The 22,295-nt window shown below is 36.9% G+C and overlaps 5 protein-coding genes and 1 non-coding gene across 8 annotated transcripts; 2 read left to right on the top strand and 4 right to left on the bottom strand.

Moving 5' to 3' along the window:
- The first annotated feature begins 83 nt into the window (after nt 1-83).
- Prx5 (Peroxiredoxin 5) lies at nt 84-1,140 on the top strand. The gene is made up of 2 exons (XM_089854837.1): nt 84-500; nt 592-1,140. The coding sequence occupies exons 1-2, from the start codon at nt 113-115 to the stop codon at nt 795-797; spliced, it is 594 nt and encodes a 197-aa protein (XP_089710963.1). The 5' UTR covers nt 84-112; the 3' UTR covers nt 798-1,140.
- A 139-nt stretch (nt 1,141-1,279) lies between these two features.
- On the bottom strand, nt 1,280-1,361 carry TRNAS-UGA (transfer RNA serine (anticodon UGA)). The gene has a single exon. It is a non-coding gene; the product is annotated as a tRNA-Ser (tRNA).
- Nucleotides 1,362-1,881: 520 nt separating this feature from the next.
- LOC149618165 (sulfotransferase 1C2-like) lies at nt 1,882-4,474 on the bottom strand. The gene is made up of 6 exons (XM_089855920.1): nt 4,261-4,474; nt 3,111-3,317; nt 2,921-3,052; nt 2,700-2,837; nt 2,477-2,622; nt 1,882-2,375 (listed from the first exon to the last, which is right to left on the bottom strand). Exons 1-6 carry the CDS (start codon nt 4,354-4,356, stop codon nt 2,132-2,134), a joined length of 963 nt encoding a protein of 320 aa, XP_089712046.1. The 5' UTR covers nt 4,357-4,474; the 3' UTR covers nt 1,882-2,131.
- Nucleotides 4,475-8,646: 4,172 nt separating this feature from the next.
- On the top strand, nt 8,647-11,395 carry LOC149618166 (sulfotransferase 1C4-like). 3 transcript variants are annotated; one of them, XM_089855922.1, is made up of 5 exons: nt 8,647-8,666; nt 9,632-9,832; nt 10,143-10,456; nt 10,703-10,983; nt 11,090-11,395. In XM_089855922.1, exons 2-5 carry the CDS (start codon nt 9,657-9,659, stop codon nt 11,276-11,278), a joined length of 960 nt encoding a protein of 319 aa, XP_089712048.1. In that variant the 5' UTR covers nt 8,647-8,666; nt 9,632-9,656; the 3' UTR covers nt 11,279-11,395. The 3 variants fall into 3 exon arrangements, with proteins under 3 accessions (XP_089712048.1, XP_089712049.1, XP_089712047.1); XM_089855923.1 differs by lacking the exon at nt 8,647-8,666 and adding an exon at nt 9,377-9,529; XM_089855921.1 differs by lacking the exon at nt 8,647-8,666 and having other exon boundaries at nt 9,378-9,832.
- A 1,674-nt stretch (nt 11,396-13,069) lies between these two features.
- Nucleotides 13,070-13,996, bottom strand: LOC149618167 (uncharacterized). The gene is made up of 2 exons (XM_089855280.1): nt 13,933-13,996; nt 13,070-13,878 (listed from the first exon to the last, which is right to left on the bottom strand). Exons 1-2 carry the CDS (start codon nt 13,985-13,987, stop codon nt 13,292-13,294), a joined length of 642 nt encoding a protein of 213 aa, XP_089711406.1. The 5' UTR covers nt 13,988-13,996; the 3' UTR covers nt 13,070-13,291.
- A 4,843-nt stretch (nt 13,997-18,839) lies between these two features.
- LOC149618168 (uncharacterized) lies at nt 18,840-22,052 on the bottom strand. Its single transcript, XM_089854417.1, has 8 exons — nt 21,543-22,052; nt 21,413-21,479; nt 21,030-21,355; nt 20,647-20,967; nt 20,355-20,582; nt 20,081-20,274; nt 19,616-20,012; nt 18,840-19,470 (listed from the first exon to the last, which is right to left on the bottom strand). Exons 1-8 carry the CDS (start codon nt 22,048-22,050, stop codon nt 19,097-19,099), a joined length of 2,415 nt encoding a protein of 804 aa, XP_089710543.1. The 5' UTR covers nt 22,051-22,052; the 3' UTR covers nt 18,840-19,096.
- Between the last annotated feature and the right edge of the window lie 243 nt (nt 22,053-22,295).

Here is a 22,295-nt window from a genome sequence, read left to right on the forward strand (position 1 = left end):
AAAATCAAAATCTTTTATTTTTTCTCGGGAATCCCTTTTCAAGTTGTTTTTATTTTTTTTTAACATCCGGTTCTTACCCCCTACTTCCGGTAACATTTCGGGGTCTTTAAATATGGCTGTAGCGCTAACTACGTCTCATATCGCCGCTAATCTCCGCCGTAAGATAGTCAGCTCGAATTTAATTACAAACGTATCAAAGTTTTTATCGACCGGTCAAGTTAATAAAATGCCCATTCAAGCCGGAGATCCTTTACCTAGCGTTGACCTTTACGAAAATGCCCCTGATAAGGTTGTAAATATCGCGAAACTTTTTGCCAACGGAAAAGGCCTAATTTTCGCGGTACCCGGCGCCTTCACACCCGGGTGTTCTAAGACCCATTTACCCGGATACGTTGAGAAATACGATGAAATTAAGTCGAAAGGCGTTAATGAGATTGCCTGCGTTTCCGTAAATGACCCCTTTGTTATGGACGCTTGGGGTCAAGCTCATAAAGCTAATGGTAGGTTGAATTCTCAGACTCATTGTCTCTACAAGATCACGCCCCCCCTAAACTTTGATGATCTAATCTTGGGTTTCCATCATAATTTAAGGCAAAATTCGTATGTTAGCCGATCCTGCTGCCGCTTTTACTAAAGCCATTGGTTTAGATATTGATGTTACTGCAAAATTGGGCAATGTAAGGTCCAAACGTTACGTAATGTTAGTGGAAGATGGCAAAGTGAAGCAAATCAATGTTGAACCTGATGGGTTAGGGTTAACTTGCTCATTGGCCGATAATATCTTGAAGAATCTGTAAAAATCTGGAGTCTTTCTATAAAATAGTTCATTTTCATGACCTTGAAAATGTTAATTTGGTTAAAATAAAATTAATTGTTAATTAAATCTTCCTTTGTAAAACTTAAGTGCATAATTGTAAAGTTTGTTCCAAAAATTAAAATTCTTTCTTAACTTCTAATTATTGTTATTTTATTAATATTAAATGAAATGAAATGTAAAATTTTAGAATATTAATTACTGGGACACTCATAATGACTTTAAAATGTTAATTAGCATAATTAATTAGGCCTATTTTACTATGTTATCTGTTCCTTTGTTCACTGAACTATAGTTGAAAAATAAAAGTTAGCTTATAAAATTATTGTTTTATTCTATTTTTTTAATTATTTTAATGTCAAAAATTGTGTAATGTACTTAAAATAATCATGTGAAAATTTATTGAATTGTGTACATTAATTTCTGTGATTGTTAAATTAAATTAAAATGATGAAAAAAGTTATTCGCAGTCGGCAGGATTCGAACCTGCGCGGGGAGACCCCAATGGATTTCAAGTCCATCGCCTTAACCACTCGGCCACGGCTGCATATCTCAGCATAGCTTAGAGGGCGTTAGGAGCCTGTAGATGTATAAAACATCCGCTGGGGGCGTTAAGTTCGTAGTAGGGAATTTCCCCGCCAGGGCCGGAAATAAGCACAGGACACTGGACATTGTCCAATAAAATTTTAAAATGTCCCATAATTTTTTTAAAAACTAAGGGGGTCACTGGACATTTTGACCTATAAATTTTCCGAAGTTTTGATAGCTTGACTATGGAGAAGCGACACCATTTTTGCACACTCCAGTGGACAATTTCCTATAAATTTTCCAGTCAAACAGGGGGTCACTGGACACATGTCCTATAACAAATTTTTCTTATTTCCGGCCCTGTTCCCCGCCAAAATAAAAATGATCGTAGTTCCGACGCTTCAATGTAGATGGCGCTAGGCTATTTATTTTCTACCTCAAAAACTGGCGGGAAATGCTTTTTTTCCAGTTATATAGAGAAGCGGCAGTTGATAGGCTTTGACTGTATTAGGCTTTATGGGGAAATAATACGGACTGCCAACACTTAAGAAAAAAAGTTTTATTATATGAAAAATATGCAATTTCGTGAGAATAAAATTAAAAATACTCTTAATTACTAATTTATAATTATAATTATTTAGAATAATAACAATTTAGGTTTAAATTTAAACAAAAATAGTTAAAAATATTAAATATTCACAATAATTTTCGCAAAAAAATAATTTTTATTTAAAAATAGAACTTTGGTGGATGTTTTTTTGTTGTTTAAATTCGGTAGTTAATCAGATTTTAGATGCTCTTCCATAATTGCAACAATTCGGGGTATTTCTTGCACTTTTCTTGAAATTTAGCTTCTAGTCTTTCAACTTGTTCGGGTTTCATTAAACTCTTGTAGTCACCAACTACGCCCTTTCGGACGAAACTTCCGGCGTCCTTTTTCTTATGAACTGCCCCAGCTGTAGCCACGCTGGCCACGCCATCTGGTAAAGTCTTGCCATCTGCCGCTGATTGCGCCGGATTAATAAAAACACCCCTATAGAGGTCAAAATATTTAGTAAAAAAATAGTTCCTTTCAGGTCAAAGGTTGGAAGCCATAGACCATTGCATAACCTAAGATATGTTCCTATTATTTACCATATTTCATTGGTTTGTGTCTTCATAAATTCAAAACTGCTGTAATGTAAAATATCAGCCATAATTTGGGGGTTGTTTTCGAGTTCATCGACGTAATTTTGACCCAGAAAATTGGCCACTTTCATAATGGCTGCCTTAGGATCAGCCTAAAGTTAAAATAATAATAATTATTAATTAGTAACGCAAAAATTGGCAATTAAATTAAATGAATTAAAAAAAATACCTTTAAACTTTCAAAGGTAACGAAAAGTACATTAGGATTATCTTTAACTTCGTAATAACCGATTAAATGATCAAAATAATCATTAAATTCCGTTTTTCCGTTCATAAATAGTTCAAAAAAGTGATCAAAATCGCCCTCCTGTAATTTAAATTAGGGTTAAATTAAAATTTAGTTTTATTTAATATGGGGGGTCAAGAATCTCTTTTGGGGTCCGAACGTACTTGAAAGCAATACCCGGGGAATAGTCTGGTATGATGGAACATAGATACGCAACAATCTTTCGGATTTCTACCAACAAAAATGTACTTGGCTTTATCATTCCAATGTTTTAGAAGTTGACGCGGTAAATGAATCTATTTCGAGTTGAAATTAGTTAACCTTAATTAAGTTAATTTAGGTGTTTAATTTTACTTTAAAGGCTCCTGGTCTGGGCATATCTTCAACGGCTTTTTGTCCGCACATTTCGAAAAAAGGAGTCAGTCGGAAAAAGTCGTCGGCCGATTCGAATGGTTTCCCTTTGCGAAGGATGAGTGACACGATGTATTGCATCCACGTTGTACCGCATTTTGGGTAAGTGCAAATGATGATGTCATCATCCCTTGGTTTATATTCTCGTGCCTGTTAATGGCGATAAAAAAGCCTTGTTAATGTTAAGTGCACGTGCGTTACGTCAAAACAAACACGTGCTAGTTATTTTCGCGCTTGAAATTCCCGCCATTTACTTTTCCCAACAAACCAGCTGTAACTTTTCGCGCCAAATTACTTTCCCGCATTTTTTATTATGTTATTTCAAGGATATCTACAATATTTTAAAAGCTATATTTATCAAAATTGAGGTAGATAATGTATGGGTTATATGTCCATGAATAATGAAAATATGATTTTAAGATGGCCATAAGATAAACCAGCGTTATTTATTTTGCTCTCAAGAGCTAACCATTCGTGGAATAACGGGAAATATTTGATTTAGACAAAAATCGTGGGTCGAAACTTGTTTCCTCAAATTTTTTTTGCTCTTCAACCGTATATTTATATTTTCGGTTTTTATTCGAAGGTCATTAGGCCAATTAATTTATTCTATTATGATAGGCCTTGAAATAAACGTTCCACGCAATTTAGATAATGGTCTAGCTGTCTCTCCCATGAACAATTTTTGGTTTACTAACGCTACATTAAATTTGACACGTCAATTAAAACTAGTTAATAGTGTTGCGAAACTTCTGACTCCATTATAACAAACAGATTTAAATATAGCGTGCAAAAATATACAGTATATTTATTTATAGCATAAGTTAGAAAAAAGTTCGAAAATTATTTCCCGCTTTATTTTAATCTAGCCACGTGCTTTTTCCCGCTTAAATTTATTTAACCTTTCCACGAGCTTTTTCCCGCCTAAAATATTTTTCCAACTCGAAATCACGCGCTGCGTTATTTTTTCTCACGCTCCAAATTTTAATGAAACCACGTGTTTTTTCGCGCATATTTAAAATAACTCCGATACAATCAAAGTAAATGCGCGTTAAGAGTGGAAATGAAGTTGCATAATAAGTTAGTAACTGGCCTGTAAAACTGAGAGGTCCTGGAACATTTCGGGTACAACGACCCCGTGGGATGTTTTATAGTTGGGTGTCATTTCGTTTTTGCTTTCGTCAGACATAGCGGCGCTAAACTATGGTTGCTAAAAAAATCCAATAGAGAAAAGAATGAATTAATAAATTTAATGAAACCAGAATTCGAAATTGAAATGAATAGCAGCGCAGCGCAGCTATAACAACAAACTAACATATCTGACTAAAATATATTGCCCTAGATAAGGGAACAAGTATTTTATGATTTTATCATAAAATATTATTAACCTTTGGACAAATTTAACTACTTTAAAAGTTCATGAATTCTTGGCTTTTTGTATCGTGGTACTTTTTAACAAAATGATTATAATTCAAGGAGGCAGTCTAGCCTGTATTTGTACCATAACATACAGGGTGTTTATCAATGGTCTCTCAGAAATTAAAGGGGTTATGCGCGTGTTCTTTCAATGGAAAATAAATAAATTTTGAGTTGAAATTGTTCCGAACTTCTATGACCAAGTTTGCCCCAAAGGGACACCTCTAAATAAGTTAAGATTGGACTATTTTACGAATAACCCACCGTAAAATTTAATTACAAAACTGAACACACTATGATTTCTAATTTAACAAAAGGTTAATCTGAGGTAAAACACTCCAAATATAACTTGAAAACGAAATGGTGTCCATTGTGAGGGCAAAATCCGTCGTAGAAGTTACATTTTTCATTTGAAAAACACCCTGTATGCATAGTTTTCAAACTAGGAGAATTGATACCATTTACAACAGGAAGCCTGGGTACTTTTGCCTCCAAGTATCCTCGGCTCCTGGTGCAAATGGTATCAATCCTCCTAGCCTGAAAACAATGCATAGCAGTACATTTATGCCACCTGCGATTGCAAGTTGTGGATTAGGTAACCTGTAGAAATAATACACAGGTAATCCTTTGAAAAATAAACAATCTATGGGAGGGTATTATTATTAACCAAGTACTTGCTAATTCTTACTACTTCTACCGGTAATTATGAGATGATATAACATAACATAACGTGGTACATAAACAACACTTACTTTTAATATAAGAATAACTTAGATGGGGAACTAAGCCAAAGCAAATCCTCTCCAGGAATAAATAAATGAGCGTGCGCTTAAGTGGGTCTGCAGGTCCGACTGACTACTGACTCCCTTGTAGTAGGAAACTTGGCTTCGAAATGAGTGCCGAAACTTAATGATATAGCTCCACTATGATATGTAGGCCTATAATAAAAAGGGAAATTATACCGTGTGTTTTTCCACGCCCTTCCGAACAAGCTGAGCCAACTCCGTACGTACGTACAAGGCCTTGTTGCCTTTCAAAAATAATACACTACTGCCAGCGTGTATGTTATGTTACCTTTACTTTTGAAATGCCGTATTTTATGTGAATAGAGTTAGAAAGCTCTGTTAAATTTTAATTTATTTGGGTTGAGGCTTAACACGCCGCAATCATTATGTATGGTTTGTGTTTTTATTGATGGGTCTCTGGACCCTAACTTGGGTATATATAACCCGGGTTACAGGTACGTTTTTGACCTGATAAAGGGAGGGTAAAGGTGCGCAAATAATTAGTTCGAAAGCTATTGTACAATTTCTACCATTAAGTGTTCGGTATGGATGGGTCTCTGGACCCTAACTGGGGTATAACCAGGGATGCTTCTGACCAGATAAAGGGAGGGTAAAGGTACTAAAATAATTAGTGCAAACAATTTCTAAACATTAAGTATATTGTACGTTATTTTTCAAGGTTTAATTATTATTGATTTTAATTTTAATAAATGTCCCAATATCACTAGAAACACTGACAGGTTAATGACGTCACGTAATCACTTGAATAATTTTTAAGAATTAACTTACTTAATAGTGTTTGATCCTCACTTTAATTCCGCAATATTTTAATTTCCAGTTATTTTTTTATTATTATTATTTGAATATTTAAAACGTATCAATTTCCCTTATTGATAAAGTTACTTTTAGCATATATTATAATCGATTTAATGAAGTTAATTTGATATTTACTAAATAATTTTAAGATTATTTAGAGCGGAAATAAATTGAAATATTATCAAGGTTGTGTTGTAGAAACGGCTAAGAAACTGCCTGTTGATTTTCGTGTCTCCAAGGCGATTAAATTATATTATTGTTATTTACGTCGTTGTTGCCAAAGTGTCTTTGACTCTTTGTTGTGTCAAGATAAGATAGTTTAATACGATTAGCCTTGGAGTTCTGATTGCATTGCACCACCAGGAACGCCTCAAGTTCCTTAAAGGGAGCGTCAATACACTTTAAAACATTCAGTATTACATTACTTTTATCTTTTGATTTATACTCCCTTTAGCGAGGCGGCCTCATAACTAAAATCGAAGTGATAAAAACACAGTTTATTTCCATATTAAACAAATTACTATTTAATTACAAAATAAATTTATTACTAACAATTTTATTAATTACAGACGAATTTTATTTAATTACCAACGAATTTATTTAATAACCAAGTAATTTTATTAATTTCCAATCGAATTTATTTAATTACCAACACATTTATTTAATCACCAACGAATTTAATTACTTACCAAGTAATTTAATTAATTACCAATCGAATTTATTTAATTTCCAATCGAATTTATTTAATTACCAACCGAATTTATTTAATAACAACAAATTTATTTAATACCAACCGAATTTAATAATTTAAAAGACAAGTGAAGGTCAATAACGAAATTATAAATAAATTAAACCAGAAAAAAATTACCCAATTCTACTTAACAATTACTCTTAATATATTTTCCACTGTCGAGAAAACCCACTTTAATTTTATACCAAAATTTCCTGGAATTTTCGTTTCATTTCATCTGGAGTCGTAACATTTCTTTAAATTTATTTCCAATCATGGGACTTCTTTTAAGCCTACAAAAAACCAATTCCAAGTAATTCCATAAAATAAATAAAAAAATAAATAAAATTCAATTAATTCCAAAAAATAAACAAAAACTGAGAGTCTGTGGTGAGGTGACTCAAATTATCTCACTCAACTTCAGAAGTTATGAGAAATCTTTAAGAATTCGCGTTGTTTTAACGGTAAATGTTTTGATGAAAAAACAACAAAATAAATTCAGTAGGAAATGATTGTATATTCATATCTTAATAATTTGTTATTCAAATTTTTCTTTTTACGTGACTTAAAATCTATGGAATGACTCGACAGATTTTAAATGAATTTTTAACAGGCCAACCGGTTTTCAAAGGCAGCTTTTAACTTATTTTTTGGGGGGCGTATGTATGTGTAGCCCACTAGTATTTTCTACCATGTACTTGCGCTTTTGATTCTATATTAACAAGTGGCGGCGGGTTTGTATTGCAAAATACACTCTTTGTAATTTAGGGTAGACGTATTTGAGAGTTGGTTTATGAAAGTGGTGTTATTGTCTGTACCGCGAAAGAAAATTTCATTTTAGCGCGTGAATTGTTCCCGCGCTTAACACAACTTAACTACCCGCCAAATTGCTCCAATCTCGTGCCTTAACAAAACTTAATCATTTCCTGCAAATTTATCAAAATCCTCGTGCTTTTTTAAATTTAATCATTTCCCGCCAAATTACTCAACACACGCGCTTTTTCCCGCCAAATTACTCAAAACTCTCGTGCTTTTTAAAACTTAAACATTTCCCGCCAAATTCCTAAAAACTCTTGCGTTTTTTAAAACATTAAAACTTTCCCGCCATTTTGATCAACACGTGCTTATATAAAAAACCATTTGATTTTAATTCATTTCCGCCACAAAACCAAAATATAAACAACGAAAACAAAACCATAATCACTAAAAATAAACGCAATTAGACACGCCTTCGAGAATTACCCAAGCCAATTAATTTAATTAGCTGCGCCATAAAATACCCCAAGTAATAAACCAAGCAAAACACAACCGTCTAATAAAGCCCTTAACTGCGCCTCCGGTCTAGTTGTCCATAGTTAAGTCGAGTTAGGTTAACATATTTGAAATACCATGTGAGAGGCCTTGATAAAAGACTGCTTAATAGTTTTCTACAATATTATATCTAGGAGAATAAAAAACAAACTAAAATATGAATTTAAAGTTATATCACTTTATTCAACTCCTCAAAGGAGGTCGTGTATAAGAACGCGGTTTGGCGATAAGCCATAGTGAGACACACCACCAAGTTCATATCGAAAAATGCATATATTCAGCTGATTATCTTTTGAATAATACCTTTACTTCAGCGGGACGAAAGAATTATATAGTATTGTCCCCGTACGGTTTAATCTCTTTGAGGTTTGGATTTCAAACGCGAGACTAAGGCCTTCAAATTCGTTACAAACGCGACTTCACCGCAAAACTTCAGTTCAGGTAATTATGTGTTTTTAATTACTAGTATTTTCGTTTGGTTCTTTCTCTTAACATGAAATTAAATAGGGATGGGGGTCAACTTAAAATTTAATTTTAAGAAAAAAATGATTTATCGCAAATTTTGATAGAGTGTTTTAATTATAAACTTGTTTTGTTTTAAAGGCTAAAATTGATTAATTGCTTAATTTGTAAGATTCAGATCAATACCCACATTTTTTTCTATTAGAGGTTGAAATGTTATCTCGTATGAAAACGGGGACGTAAGTAGATTACTAGATTCTTGCAACTCTATAAAATTATATGGTGTTTATATCTATTGGGTCGCTACCAGGAATGCTTTAGTTTTCAACTTTTGAAAAAGAACTAATTGGATTAACCAAAACAAACCATGTTTTACTTGAAAACACCTTCTTCCTATACTTGGTTATCTGTAACATACAGGGTGTTCTTCCCTAAATTATTGGACATAATACATGAGTGTTCATTCATAACTTGTGGGTTAGGGGGTTCATGCATCCCTTGTGGGGTCAAAAATCAAAATCCAAGGGCTGGTCATAGAAGTTACATTCAACATTTCATCGATTCTCAAAATTCAGTTGTTTCCCATAGAACCATCCACGCACCCCACTCCTGTACAATAAATACTTCGGTCCTATATAATTACCCTCTAAAAACACCCTGTATTTTCCGTTTGGAGTGAATTCAATCATTTATCTTTCAAGTTTTTAATTACACACGTACTGTCTACCACTCTATCTAGTTCTCTTCCTTTTATCTCTAAACTAAGATAAAAAATAAACTAGAATCTGTAGAATACTCTGTACATTGATTTTGTAGGACATCAAAGTGTCATTGAAAACCGTGTAAATTTTGCACCCCCAAGTCCCTGATTTCTTATTGAAAAAGAACCAAAATCTTTTAATTCTTTTTGCTTCTGAAACTTTTAACTTAATTAATATTTGCAGATATTAATTATCATTACAAATTACCATGGGTAAAACACCATTGTACCAAGATATGGGCGGTATTTTAGGCCCAGGGTTTTTTGATCCCGAAACTTGGAAGGAAAGTTTGTCTTTCAAACCTCTAAAGGATGACTTGATTTTAAGCACGTATCCGAAATGCGGTACCACTTGGACGCAACACATTGTGCTTCTCATTTACACGTAAGATAGTGTTTAATCTTAATTAAATTAAGCGTTAGAAGAGTTAGGCCTTGAAAAAAATATTGGCTGTTATTTAAAAGGGCGTTGTAATATTTCATTTAAAATTCAAATTTTCAAATTTTCGCATTAACATACATACAATAGAACGATTTACTTTCTAGAATTTTATTATCAGGAGTAGATTAAGGAAAGTACCCACTTTGGGGGGACCGAAGTTTATGAGTGGAATGGGCCATATTGGGTCGAGAATGTTACAAGGGCCACCCCTACACAAGTTATCACGAACAGAACATTTATTATTTTATTTCAGGAAAGGTGAACCATTTAGCGCTCCATACTTCTTCCAACACAGTCCGTTTTTGGAAATGGCTGGTTCCGAGATGGTGGACAAAATGCCCCGACCGGGTTGCATTAAGACCCATTTACCGTATCATTTGACCCCCATGAGTGACCAAGCGAAATATATCTACGTTGTCCGTAATCCAAAGGACACTAGCGTCTCTCTATTTCATCATAACAGAAATTTCCCCGGTTACGAATTTGACGATGGCAAATTTGAGGACTTTTTCGAATGTTTCGTTAGTGGAAATGTAGAATGGGGAGATTACGTTGACCACGTACTAGGTAAGGTCAAGACTTGGACATCCGGTTGGTTGTAGGTGGACAACAAAGATAGTACTTCGAAGTTATACCGGAAGTCCTTGTTGGTTGAAGCAATCTAGACCGGCGATCCTTGTTGTCCACATACCGTCCTTTTGGAATTCTGTAATCCTATAATTCCTATAAAATCCTATATTTTTGAACTTGCCCTATAGTATCCTAAAAAGGATCCATTAAGGTTTCAAATCAAATTAAATTAAAATTAAACAGGTTGGTACGAGCATCGAAATGACCCTAATGTTCTCTTCATCACTTACGAATCTATGAAAAAGGACCATAGAGGTTCCGTTGTTAAAATTGCCAAATTTCTGGGACCCCAATATGAAAAATTAGTGGAAGATCAAAATATTTTGGATAAAATTGTGGAATATTCGAGTGTGGCTTATATGAAGAAACACAACGATTCGAATTTCACTGATTTGTTCAGTGTTTCCCCCGAATACATTGATAAGGACCCTAACCTTAGTAAAGGGTTGAAAATAGCCATAAAGGTAAGCCAGGATTTAGGACCCTCTTTTGAAATAGGGTCTATTTGTTTATTAATTAATTAAGCTTATTTAAATGAGTTTAATTATACGCGATCTTGCATGCTAATAGGGGTTAAGACCACGTGACACTGGGGCGAAACGAGACTTTAATTTTATTAGAAAAGGGATCGTTGGAGACTGGAAAACTTTGTACACTCCCGAACAATCCAGGAGAATGGATGAGAAATTTTTCTCCAAAACTGCCGGTACTGATTTGGCTGATTTGTTCAGAGATAGCGGATGTTTTGATAAAATTTAAATTGATATCTTTTTAATAAATTTGTGGGTTAAGGAGCCCAACTCACGTTTTTAAACTCGGTGGATATTTTTTTGTAATCGTGAATTAAAATATATTTTTAATTTGTTGTTGCACCAACTTTACTTATGTTTTTTTTAAACAATTTCAAGAAATTTATTTCGACTTCAAAATAATTTACATTCTTTCGTAGACCTGTCTGTGTATCTTCAGGGGGGAAGGGAGTAATGGATTAAAGAATTTAATCATATATAGTTTAATTAAACGTTAATTAATTCGGTTCCAGTTTCATTTTTATCAGCCCTTTTATCCAAAGAGATCAAAACAGGGATTAGTCTCTTGGTAGACTTGTCCTTCTTAACGGCTTCGGCCACAACAGCCGCCGCTGTGTCTTTGACGTATTGTTCCACAAGTTTGGCAACGCTGTTTTCGATCATAGCTCGGCCCATGGCCGGTGGTAATCCCCCATAACCGCTGTTCAATACAATATTTTATTTCAAATATAGTTTGGTAGGCCTATGTAGAAATAAAACTAAACGCTTACCTATCTTGACCACCGGTCAAGGCGTTTAGCATGACGTTCCCTTTATTACTCCCGCGTTTAACTGCGTCGCCACCTCCTCCATTGACCAATGGGATAGCAATCTCGACCATATTGACCTCGGTGCTTGTGGCCGGTTTCTTTTTGGGCGATTGAACCGATTCGTATCGTTGTGAACCGGTTGAGGAGTACATTTTATTTATTTGGGCCGCTGTCCACGTCGGGGATGAGCCTGAACTCTTGTAAAGCGATTGCGCCGCGTCGTAAGATGGTCTAACCGAATTTTGACCTCTCATGTTTGACCATGGTTCGCTCCACGTGATGGTAACGCCCCCTTGTTTGTTACCACGTGCTTGGGCGTATTTTAGTTTCGAGTAGTAATCAATTGGGGTCAATCTCTGTTAAGGTGGAAAGTTATTTATGGACTTATCCCAAAGCTTAAGTTGCTAAAACTTACGGTATGCAAATGATTGTGCCGTCCCGTGGTCTCTTTCTGTTTGCCAAGGATCTCTTTAGCTAGAACTTTAGCTAATCTCTTAATTTCCGGAGTAGCGTCCGATTTGCTGGTCAAACGGGGTAATCTTGACCACGGTATGACCTGATCTTCACCGTATCTGTACTGGAAAGGTCGATTTTCGCTAGCTTGGCCCATGGGATTTTGTTGGCTATCGGTCCAGTATTGCATACCGCTCTCAGCCGCGTAATGTTTTTGACCTTTACCCTTTGAACTCTTGGATTTGACTGATCCCGCGTTCGATTCTCTTAAGGTTTCCAACTGTAATCGCTGTAATTCCTGAAGTAATTGCAAGATACGTTCTTTCTTAAGCAGAATTTCAGCCGTGTCCTCCGTCGCGGTGTACGTATCCATTTGTCTGGCTCTTGGCCAGTTGTTGGGGTTTGCGTCATTACTGTCGCTATTTTGTTGAGTCTTTGGTTGCCTGAGTTGCCTCCATGACGCGGAACTTTCCCCTTTTGATTTAGTTTTGTAAACAAAACTGGGTGGGGCGCCTTGCTGACTCGTTGATTCGGTATTACCATCTTCAACTTGTTGCTGGAGTCTTTGCTGCTGTTGTTGCCATTTCTGTATTTGTTTAGACGTCGGTCTTTGTTGCGTATGGGCGTAGATTTGCTCTTTAGCTCGCTGCTGTTGCAATTTTACTGGAATTTCTTCTTCGGGTTGAGATTGTTGCCTGTAAAGTGAATGCATATGGTTCATTCGTGAAATGCTAGTACGATTGTTATTAAACTTACTGTTGAGCGACATTCCATTGGTTTCTGGTGACGTAACTAACACCAGGACGTTCGGGTTCTTCTTCTTGTTGCGATTGGGGTTGCTGAGTGACTATGTACCTGTGTCTTTCGGTATTGGGACCGTCGTTATAGACCGGGGTTTCTTCTTTCTGTTGTTTTTCACGAGGGCCCGGTCCACTCGAATCTACATAATAACCACGAGTAAATAATTTAAATATACTCCTTTAAAGTAATAGAAGCAGAATTGTACCATCTTGCTGTTGAACGTAATACCGTTCCTGCTCGTAATTTGGACCGTCTTCCTGCGGTGGTTGACTTCTGACCCATACTTTTTCTTCCTGTACCTGTTGACCCCTACCGGAAGTGGGTTTATTACCAACCCAAACTCTCTCGTCCTCATCCGGTACTTGTTGCTGATGTTGAACCCTACTGGGTCTATTTACCCAAACCTTCTCTTCGTCCTGGTTACCTTGACCACGAGATCTGACCCAAACTCTTTCTTCTTGATCTCTTCCTTCTTGTTGAGGCGATGCTTGACCTCTGGAATTAACCCATACTTTTTCCTCGTCGTCTTGACCGCTCGGTCGGCTTCGCACCCAAACTTTCTCGCCTTCATCTTGGGTTTGTTGACCACGGCCTTGATTGACCCATACTTTCTCTTCTTCCTGTTGTCCATCCTGACCTTGTTGAACTTGAACGTAACGTTCTTGAGTACTACCATCATCGTTGGACCAGCCATTTTCAGGGGTGGTCATTTCCGAATCGCCGTCGCCTGGACCTTGAGTCCAAGTTTGTTGTTGGGGTTCATCTTCTGAAATTTTCAAAATGAAATATTTTCCTTTGAACTACAGAAGTAAGATGGTACCTTGTGACGACTCGGCTTCTCTACTTTGTTGGGAAGCCATTGGACGTTGGGCCATTGTCCAGCCATTAGGAGGTTCATTATCGGAGTCGCCATTGGGTGGTCCCTCGTCGTTGTCTCTATAGTTGGACCAATATGACTTTTGTCCAGTCGTTGCTACCAGCAGCAAAGACACCGTGGCTAAAACCCTCGTCGCACGAATGTTTAACGTGACCATCTCCAACCGTTTACGGACTAATTCTGTAAGATTTTCGGAACTCATCCGGGGTATTTATCCTCTCCCATTTCACGATTACCATCGAGTGATTTTGAAGATACGTTTTCTATATTTTTCAAGATCAGCACCGGTTGTTTATCTTAGTGCGTATCCATCGATAGGACGCGGATGGTTATGGTTTTCAGGGTTAGATTTTTAACTATTAAACTATTTTTAACCACGAACCATTTCTTTAATATGGTCTGGTTAATTTAGGATTGATTACATGTAATAGAGTATAGTAATTTCGATTGTAGAGATATGTTAAGATTGTATCTAAATTTTTTTTTAAAGTTTGGGATACATGCTTGAATTACTTTCGGGTTCTTGTTTTATTTTATCATAAGATTATTAGTTATTGTACCCCAGTAAGTTCGAATTATTCTTGCGTCTCTACAACCAGGGGTCAAGGGTCATTATATCCAATGAATTACTTTATTTAATTGAAATTTCAATACATATCTTATATTTAAGTAGGCCGAAGTTTTAATTTGTAGTTGAATAAAAATTCCACTACGAATCGCTGATTTTTCTGTATACACATAATTTGGCAACTGAAAAGTAAACTATACATTTCTAAGCCTAAATATTGGCTTCCTTGACGCCATTTTGAAAACTGTACATTCATATCAAAGGCCAGAACATTTCAATTTTCCGCTTGAGGAATTTAAGCTAGTTTTGTCTTTCAATATAAACTTCTCGATCCAGAAACGAACGCCGTCGTAGTCTATGAGTAACTTGGATTTCCTTGTAATTAACGGTTAAAACCCCCTAATTTACTTCAACGATCCAAGGCTCTCAAAGCGTATAATATTGCGACAGGGCATAACCTATTTCGGATACTATACATGCCGTCATTGTATAAATATGACGTCACGTTAGTTTATGTTTTTCCGGATCTTTATTTTAATCGCGGTTTGAAACCGTTGGAAAACTTTCACGCTATTCAATGAACAACTTTACATCGTGCAATATGTTACATACAAGCTTCTTAACGGTAAGTTATTAATTGTTTTAACTAAATTTGAAATTAAATTTATTAACAGAACATAGTTGAATTGTGTTTGTTTAGATTGTAGTTTGCGCATTTACACTTGCTTCAGCAATGAGGGTTAGTTTACCACTTAAGGATTTAGAAGAGAAATCTAGCGCAAATTCTACTGAAAAATCAAATGAAGAACCAAAGACTATTAATCCGGGACCAGCAGTTTATAGAGCGCTGGATGAAGTTTTACATACGTTGGATGATATCAGGTTTGAGTTCGGTTTTAAATCAGCTTAAATATTAAGTAATAGGGGTTGATATCAGGGATTTGAAAATAGGTCTAAAAGCGCTATTAAGTGGAGGGAAGGTATTTGGTTTGTGATAAAAGTCAGGGATTTGAAAATATGTCTCTAAAACTACGGGAAGAATTCGGGTATTTTGAAAATATGTCTAAAACTTCGGGAGAAATCAAGTTTATTTGAAAATAGGTGTAAAACTTTGGGAAAAATCAGTTTCATTAAAATAGGTCTAAAATTTAGGAACGAGTCAGGTATTTTGAAAATAGGTCTAAAATTCGGAATGATTGCTTAGATAATGACTTTCATCAATTACTAACAGAGGTGCGTCCGAATTTGACGCCTCTGGTCGAACCATTACAAAAATATTGGAAGATTTGCGACCGGCTAACCCGCGACGTGGTCAAGAACGAAGATATTTGGGTCCAACTTTCGAAGAAAGGCTATTAACCGGTCAACATCCGGCCATGAATAGAACCAAAAATATAAGAGGATACAAGGTATCGGTCGCTTACGAACCCGTTTCCAAAGGTAAGTTGTTTTTTCTAAAAAATATTAGGTAAATTAAAATAAAAATCATATTAAGTAATTTTACCAATTTTTTTCAGACTAACTTGTAAAAAAAAACCACTTTTTACCTCTCCGAGTGACGTATGTCACGGAGAGGTTCTAATTTCGACATGTGTGTGTGTCTGTCTGTGTGTTTGTCTGTTGTTACACCCACGTGACCGCGTTCGCAGTTTCCAAATCGGAGCAAACGTGTTCGCCATTTCCGAACTGCTTTCACAGTCACGGAAATGGCTCCTTTACTTGAGTTCTCACACCACCATCTTCTCGTCTTTGTCCATCCCACACGGACACCAGTCTGTACTTACTGGCTGCTAATCACCACCATCTTTTGGTCTTCGTCCATCCCACATGGACACCAGTCTGTATTCATTGGCTTCTAATCACCACCATCTTCGGGTCTTCGTCCATTCCACTTGGACACCAGTCTGTACATACTGGCTTCTAATCTCCACTATCTTTTGGTCTTCGTCCATCCCACATGGACACCAGTCTGTACATACTGGCTTCTAATCACCACCATCTTCTGGTCTTCGTCCATCCCACTTGGACACCAGTCTGTACATACTGGCTTCTAAACACCACCATCTACTGGTCTTCCGTCTATTCCACATAGACACCAATCTGTCTTATTGGCTTCTAACTCCATAGTCATCGTTTGGTTTAAGACATTCGCGGCGATCAGCTAGGGTTACGAGAAACGTCTAGCCTCCCTAGGGTGGGTTGTCCACCAAAGGTTTTCGCAATTGCGGTTGTTCTTGCTTTTAGCTGTAGTTCGACACCCTTATATACTACCTATTTGAGTAAGGTAATGCAACCGGCGTATGCTTCATTTCAAACGCCAAAATTAGTCAAGTCTCTCAAGAATGTCTAATTGTTCTTTATCAACGCGATGTAACGCTCTATAAGGCGAACAACTAACGAAGAAAATATTTAATATTAATTATATTTATTTTAATATTTAAGATAATCTAGTTTCTCAACTCAAAATTAAAACGGAAAGAGTTAAAAAGCAGCCTATGTTTTAGTCTGTGTGTGTCCGTCCGTTAGTGCACCGCGTTAGCAGTTCGCTTTGTTTTGTGGAAAGAAATCCTACAAAACCTTAATATTTGGTTTTCTCATAATATATTATTAATATATGGAAATATTTTTCGTAATTTCGATGCCTTTAGTGGTTTTGTAGCTATAAAGCTCTGTTTCATTCTGATATCCCAAGAATATTTTTTATTATTATTATTTGAAATCGATGTTTATATATTACTTAAGCTATACTACATCTGTTTATAGCATAATTCTTTCTAAAGTGATTTCAAGAAGAACGCAACTATATTGGGCAAATGAACTTTTATTTGTCATTAGGCCTAGTGAACCAAAAAGTAAACGCTTGAGTTTGGTTTTCGTTTCTGTAATACAGAGACATTAACGGTTCAGAGTGAGCCGAAAGTTAAATACACTTTTAAATAATTAGGCTTAGACTTTATAATCATGGTGGAAATCTGGGCCGCGTTCAGCAGAGCTCAGCGCTGTCAGGCGCTGTTAGCAGTGTCATCCAGAACGGGATTTTGTTATTGAATTTTGACGTCACGGTGCTCAGTGAGCCAGCGCGGTCTTCAAGGAAAATAGTCGGGTTTTTGGATAACGTGACGTAAAACGCGTAGTTCTCAGCTTGGCGAAAAAGCATGGAGGAATTAATACAAATAGCTCTTGCTGATTCTGATGGGACTATAGCTATTTAATTGGCGTGAAACAAGTTGATCACGCGAGAGCGGCGAGAAGTTTAAGAGACATGTTAGTTTCTATGTTTAATTATAAAAGTTGTTCTTATCTATCTCCATAAATATGTTATCATACAATTTTTGTTAAGCCTTTGTACCTTGCACGCTTTATTGCGCTAGCTTCATTTTTAAAAGACCGATGACCGGAGAAAAGCTATGACGACAGATCTCACCAGAAAACGTTTTCCAAAATCCGCTGTCTTTTTTGGTGAGCTCTGCTGAACGCAGCCCAGATCAGTGAAAGGTCTGATCGTAATCGGATTATAGCTTCGTGTGTTCATGCTTTTTATGGTGCGCATTTACCTTCAGTGTGTGTAGCCACAAATTAGCTTTGGTGTTATGTAACTTTAATCGTCATGTTGACAAACTAAGAAAATTGTTGAGGTGAAAGGAGAGGATAGTGTTTACATGGCAACCCTGTTGTGAATATGGCTTTGAACATAGAGGGTATACAGTTGAGGAGTAGCAAATTGGGCCTTTACAAATACGTAAAGGTAATATCCCTCCAAAGTTTTATCTCTTCATTTCCGGTTTTTCCCCCATCGGATGATTTTAATGTGTACAAGTATATCCTTATTGGATGTAAAATGTCGTCTGATTTACAGTATATTTGCTATGCTTTGTATACTGCTTTAATATTTCATAAATTTTAACTTCAGTATTTGTTCATAAAAAAAAGAAACATTTCCATAACTGGGTAAATAAGTTTGTAGGTAGTCCTTCTCTTGACTCGGAGAGGTAATATTTTGGTTTTCCCAACTTGTATTGAAATAAAAACTATAATTTTATACCAAACACATAATTAAAACAAAACTTATTTTATTTTGAAAAATAATCAACACAAATAGGCCTAAATAATAAAAGAAAATATTTTAGACGAAACACATAATTAAAACATAAAACTTATTTTATTTTGAAAAATAAGCCTAAATAATGAAAAAAAATAATATTTTAGACCAAATACACACACTTTTAAAACGTAAAACATACTTTATTTTTTTATTAAAAATAATCAACACTTTAGCCTAATTTGGGGGGAACAATTTATAACATATCAATTGAACTTCTGTCAAAAGTTCGATTAACTTTATTTTATACAAAATAATTTAATTAGAGTTATAATTAACCTATAAATGACACGATGGCCTCAATGGAAAATCGCCAAATCGGTGTCTTTCAAGATTGCTATGTCAATAATTTTATTGGGTATACTTTTTGGTATTTAAAAAGACATTAATTTCAGTTTATTTTTGGCCACTATGGTTCTTAAATTAATTTCAATTTCGAATTATTTCTTGTGGTCAATAACCGTGGGGGCGTACCACACGCCAGGGCTGATGTTGTTAACGGGCACTTGGCCTTCGTCAGAAACTGGTTGAGAAAAGCCTAATTTTTGATAAGTACTTAATTCCTTGGGGACATAAACTCTGTGACGTCTGATGAGGTCTAGGTCCGGGTTTGGTCTAGGGACTTCGTTGCTTTGTGGGTAGGCGTGCAAGTCGTAATGGGTTTGGCGATGGTCTTGAGCTTGGTTACCATTATTGGGGATATAGAGGTTAATTACCGGTAATGGTTGAACGGCTACTTGTCCGTTACCGCGGGAGTTTTGTTGTAATTGTAGTGTTGGGGGTTGATCTTGGTTACTTGGGAATCGTACTTGAGCTGAAATATTAAAATAAATTCATTTATGCGGTTTAGAGGTTGAAGTCGTGGATTTAACCCTAAATGAAGCAGACTATACTAAGCCCCGCCCCTTTTTGAAAAAGGTCAATTGGTGGTAATCGTATCCCTAACCGCAATAACTTACTTGATTGGGATCCATCTTTCTTGGGTGGTACATTAAACGCGAACCTATCTTCTCCTGTGGGTGGCGTTATGGAATCCAAGAAACTGTTCCCGTAAGGTGTGTCCCTGCTTTCGTTTCTCGGTGGAGGAGGTTGACCTCTAACCCTTGGTGCCCTTAAACTAACTTTAGGCAAGTACTGTCTAGGCTTCTCTCTTATATCTTCACCGGAATCGTCCTTGGGTGGGGGTGGTCTCCTTGGTCGGGTTGGTGGTGCTGGCACGTCCTCTGGTTCCGATTCCTCATCTTCTTCAGGCGCTTCAGCTTGGGGTGGCGGTACTTGAGGTCGCCTGGGTCGTTGAGGTGGACGGACACCGGGACTTCCGGGTCTACGAGATCTTTGTAGTTTCTTAATCTGTTCCTAAACATATCAAAGTTTATGTATATATTTTTTCCATAATTAGTTCAAGTAACATTTAACTTAATTACTTCATTTTCCGCTATAGTCGGTACAACTTTAGCCCTATTGTATTCCTCCTTTAGGCTATTTGGTTCACGTACTGATACGGTGTCGTTTTTGACAACGGAAGCGGCTAGTTCCGCGTCGTTAGATGGACTGTAGTGTTGGTCAACTTCCCCCGAAACGTAGGTGACCCCACCTCGAGGTGGTAGCGCCGAATGACCTGCGTTAATTTGTTTAATTATACTCAAGTTTTATTTAAAATAATTAACAATGGTTAAAGTGGAGGTGAATGGTCAGAACCTATATGTCCAGCTCCGTGTTGTTCATTCAAATGTGTCGCTCCTTTTTCGGCCGCTAAGGATTCGTGTTGTCTGACCCCGTAACCTTTATCAAAACCCTCGTGTTCTTTGACCTCTTTAGTTAGGTGTTTGTGAGTGTCCCCTTGGTTAATTTTATGATGACCCTTCTCGGCTAATTCCTTATGATGAGCTTGGTCATGGCGTCCGAATCCCTTATCGTGGAAGCCATCTTGCAACGGAGTAATAATCATTTTTATTATAAACATACTTCATAGAAATGTTTTTAGGTTTACCTCTAAGATAGACTTCCCTCTCGACCGTTATCTTGAACCCTCTTTCTTTCAACCCCTCGTTTTTGCGTCTCTTATGAAGGTCATGGGCGTTTGCCCTTTGACCTCCACCTCCGGAATTTTGTCCGTGAACGTGATGTCCGGTGACGTAAGGCGTTTGAACGTAGTGTTGTCCACCACCATGATGACCGTAATGCGGTTTCTGTCCGTAATATTGACCACCAGTTCCTAATTGACCTCCGGCTCCGTGTTGACCACTTTGTCCGTGGTGACCTTCGCTGGCTTTACCGGCGTCTTTCACTTCTTCCTCTTCTTGTCCCCGTTCTGTTGATATTGATAATAACTTGTAGAAGTTGATAACCAATTCCGGAAGTAGTTTAACTAACCTCTCTCGAAGTATTCGATCTGAGTTTTCTCCTTCAATCCCTTCTCATTGGCCGCTCCACGATCGTGTCCGAATTCTCCGCGATTGTGCCCAATGTCCTGGGCTTCTCTTACGTGTCCACCTGTGTTGTGATAGTACCTGTCCTTTTCTTCGTGGTTGACGTTTTCGTCTTTGTTCTTTTCACCCCTGGAGTACCCTTTATCTTCCAGTTCCTTCCGTTCTTGGTGGTGACCTCCACCGGAAGCCTTTTGAATCCCGCCCCCTCTAGAAGCCGCTCCAACCCGACCTCCACCTTGGTAAGGAGCCACTTGAGGGTTTCCATAGGCGCTGGAATATATTTAGTTAGTCTTAAAACCCAATTACAATTTCAGTTATACTTCTTACTGTATAACCCCGTGGTTATGAGACCCAGCTGGTTCCAGATCTTCTCTCGTCGCATCGTCTTTACTTCCTACAATGACCATTAACCAATTTAATAATTAATTGCCCTAAGATGACCCCGGAAAGAACGTACCATTTAGAGGGGTGGCGTAAACGGTGACCTTATATCCGTACGTCTTCTTTATAATCGGCTTCTTTTTGTTGTCGAATTGATCGGTACTGACTCCAAAAGGTCCGCTCGACGACTCCTTTTGCGTCGAAGCCAACGTATCCAATTCCCTACTAGCTTGGTTTAATTCTCTAGTCCGGGCGTCCCTTATCGACTCCAACGTCTCTAAAACCCTGCTAAGTACTTTCATGACGGCCGGATCCATTGGCGTACTTGAATTGGTTTCCCCGCTCATTTCCAAAACGGGTTTCGTATTGTCTCCATCGGTGACTTTGAAAGAATTGGGGACGCTTTTGTCAGATGAACCCGAGACTGTTAATTGTAATGGAGATGCTCTTGTCCTGGATTGGGAGTTGGTACTCGCGGAGGGTCTTTGCGGACTCGTGTACGACCCGGTTAGGTTTTTGGATGGGATGGCTTGGGTTATGGTGATAACGGCAGCCAATAGGATTAGCGGGATTGACGACTTCATCATTGTCTAGAATGAAATTTCATAAATTTAGTTTACAAAAACGTTCAGAGTGGGTTCGAATCTATCATCTTAACGTTAGCCTTTATTCAGGTGCTAAGAAACTAGGCCTAATTGTTGAAGTATTTTGACCAATTAAACTAAATTATAAGCGTTACTTGAACAAATTTAACCAACAAAGAAAATAAAAACGCCCCTTTAAATTTGCCACCAATTTTTGGTAAATTTTAGTTTTAATAAGAAATTAA

This window comes from Phalangium opilio, unplaced genomic scaffold, assembly GCF_054372755.1.
Source record: "Phalangium opilio isolate 3A_F unplaced genomic scaffold, DU_Popi_V2 ptg000209l_1, whole genome shotgun sequence".
Taxonomy (NCBI): domain Eukaryota; kingdom Metazoa; phylum Arthropoda; class Arachnida; order Opiliones; family Phalangiidae; genus Phalangium; species Phalangium opilio.

Excerpts from the sequence above, each read along its gene's own strand:
- Prx5 (XM_089854837.1), top strand. The coding sequence starts at position 113 with ATGGCTGTAGCGCTAACTACGTCTCATATCGCCGCTAATCTCCGCCGT. Across the intron at positions 501-591 it reads TCAAGCTCATAAAGCTAATG|GCAAAATTCGTATGTTAGCC; the intron begins GTAGGTTGAATT and ends TCATAATTTAAG.
- LOC149618165 (XM_089855920.1), bottom strand. The coding sequence starts at position 4,356 with ATGTCTGACGAAAGCAAAAACGAAATGACACCCAACTATAAAACATCC. Across the intron at positions 3,318-4,260 it reads AGGACCTCTCAGTTTTACAG|GCACGAGAATATAAACCAAG; the intron begins GCCAGTTACTAA and ends CGCCATTAACAG. Across the intron at positions 2,838-2,920 it reads TCCCCGGGTATTGCTTTCAA|GAGGGCGATTTTGATCACTT; the intron begins GTACGTTCGGAC and ends TTTAAATTACAG.
- LOC149618166 (XM_089855922.1), top strand. The coding sequence starts at position 9,657 with ATGGGTAAAACACCATTGTACCAAGATATGGGCGGTATTTTAGGCCCA. Across the intron at positions 10,457-10,702 it reads TTACGTTGACCACGTACTAG|GTTGGTACGAGCATCGAAAT; the intron begins GTAAGGTCAAGA and ends AAAATTAAACAG. Across the intron at positions 10,984-11,089 it reads GGTTGAAAATAGCCATAAAG|GGGTTAAGACCACGTGACAC; the intron begins GTAAGCCAGGAT and ends GCATGCTAATAG.
- LOC149618167 (XM_089855280.1), bottom strand. The coding sequence starts at position 13,987 with ATGGCCCAACGTCCAATGGCTTCCCAACAAAGTAGAGAAGCCGAGTCG. Across the intron at positions 13,879-13,932 it reads AGAAGCCGAGTCGTCACAAG|AAGATGAACCCCAACAACAA; the intron begins GTACCATCTTAC and ends TGAAAATTTCAG.
- LOC149618168 (XM_089854417.1), bottom strand. The coding sequence starts at position 22,050 with ATGAAGTCGTCAATCCCGCTAATCCTATTGGCTGCCGTTATCACCATA. Across the intron at positions 20,968-21,029 it reads GATCGAATACTTCGAGAGAG|AACGGGGACAAGAAGAGGAA; the intron begins GTTAGTTAAACT and ends CAATATCAACAG. Across the intron at positions 20,013-20,080 it reads CGACTATAGCGGAAAATGAA|GAACAGATTAAGAAACTACA; the intron begins GTAATTAAGTTA and ends TGATATGTTTAG.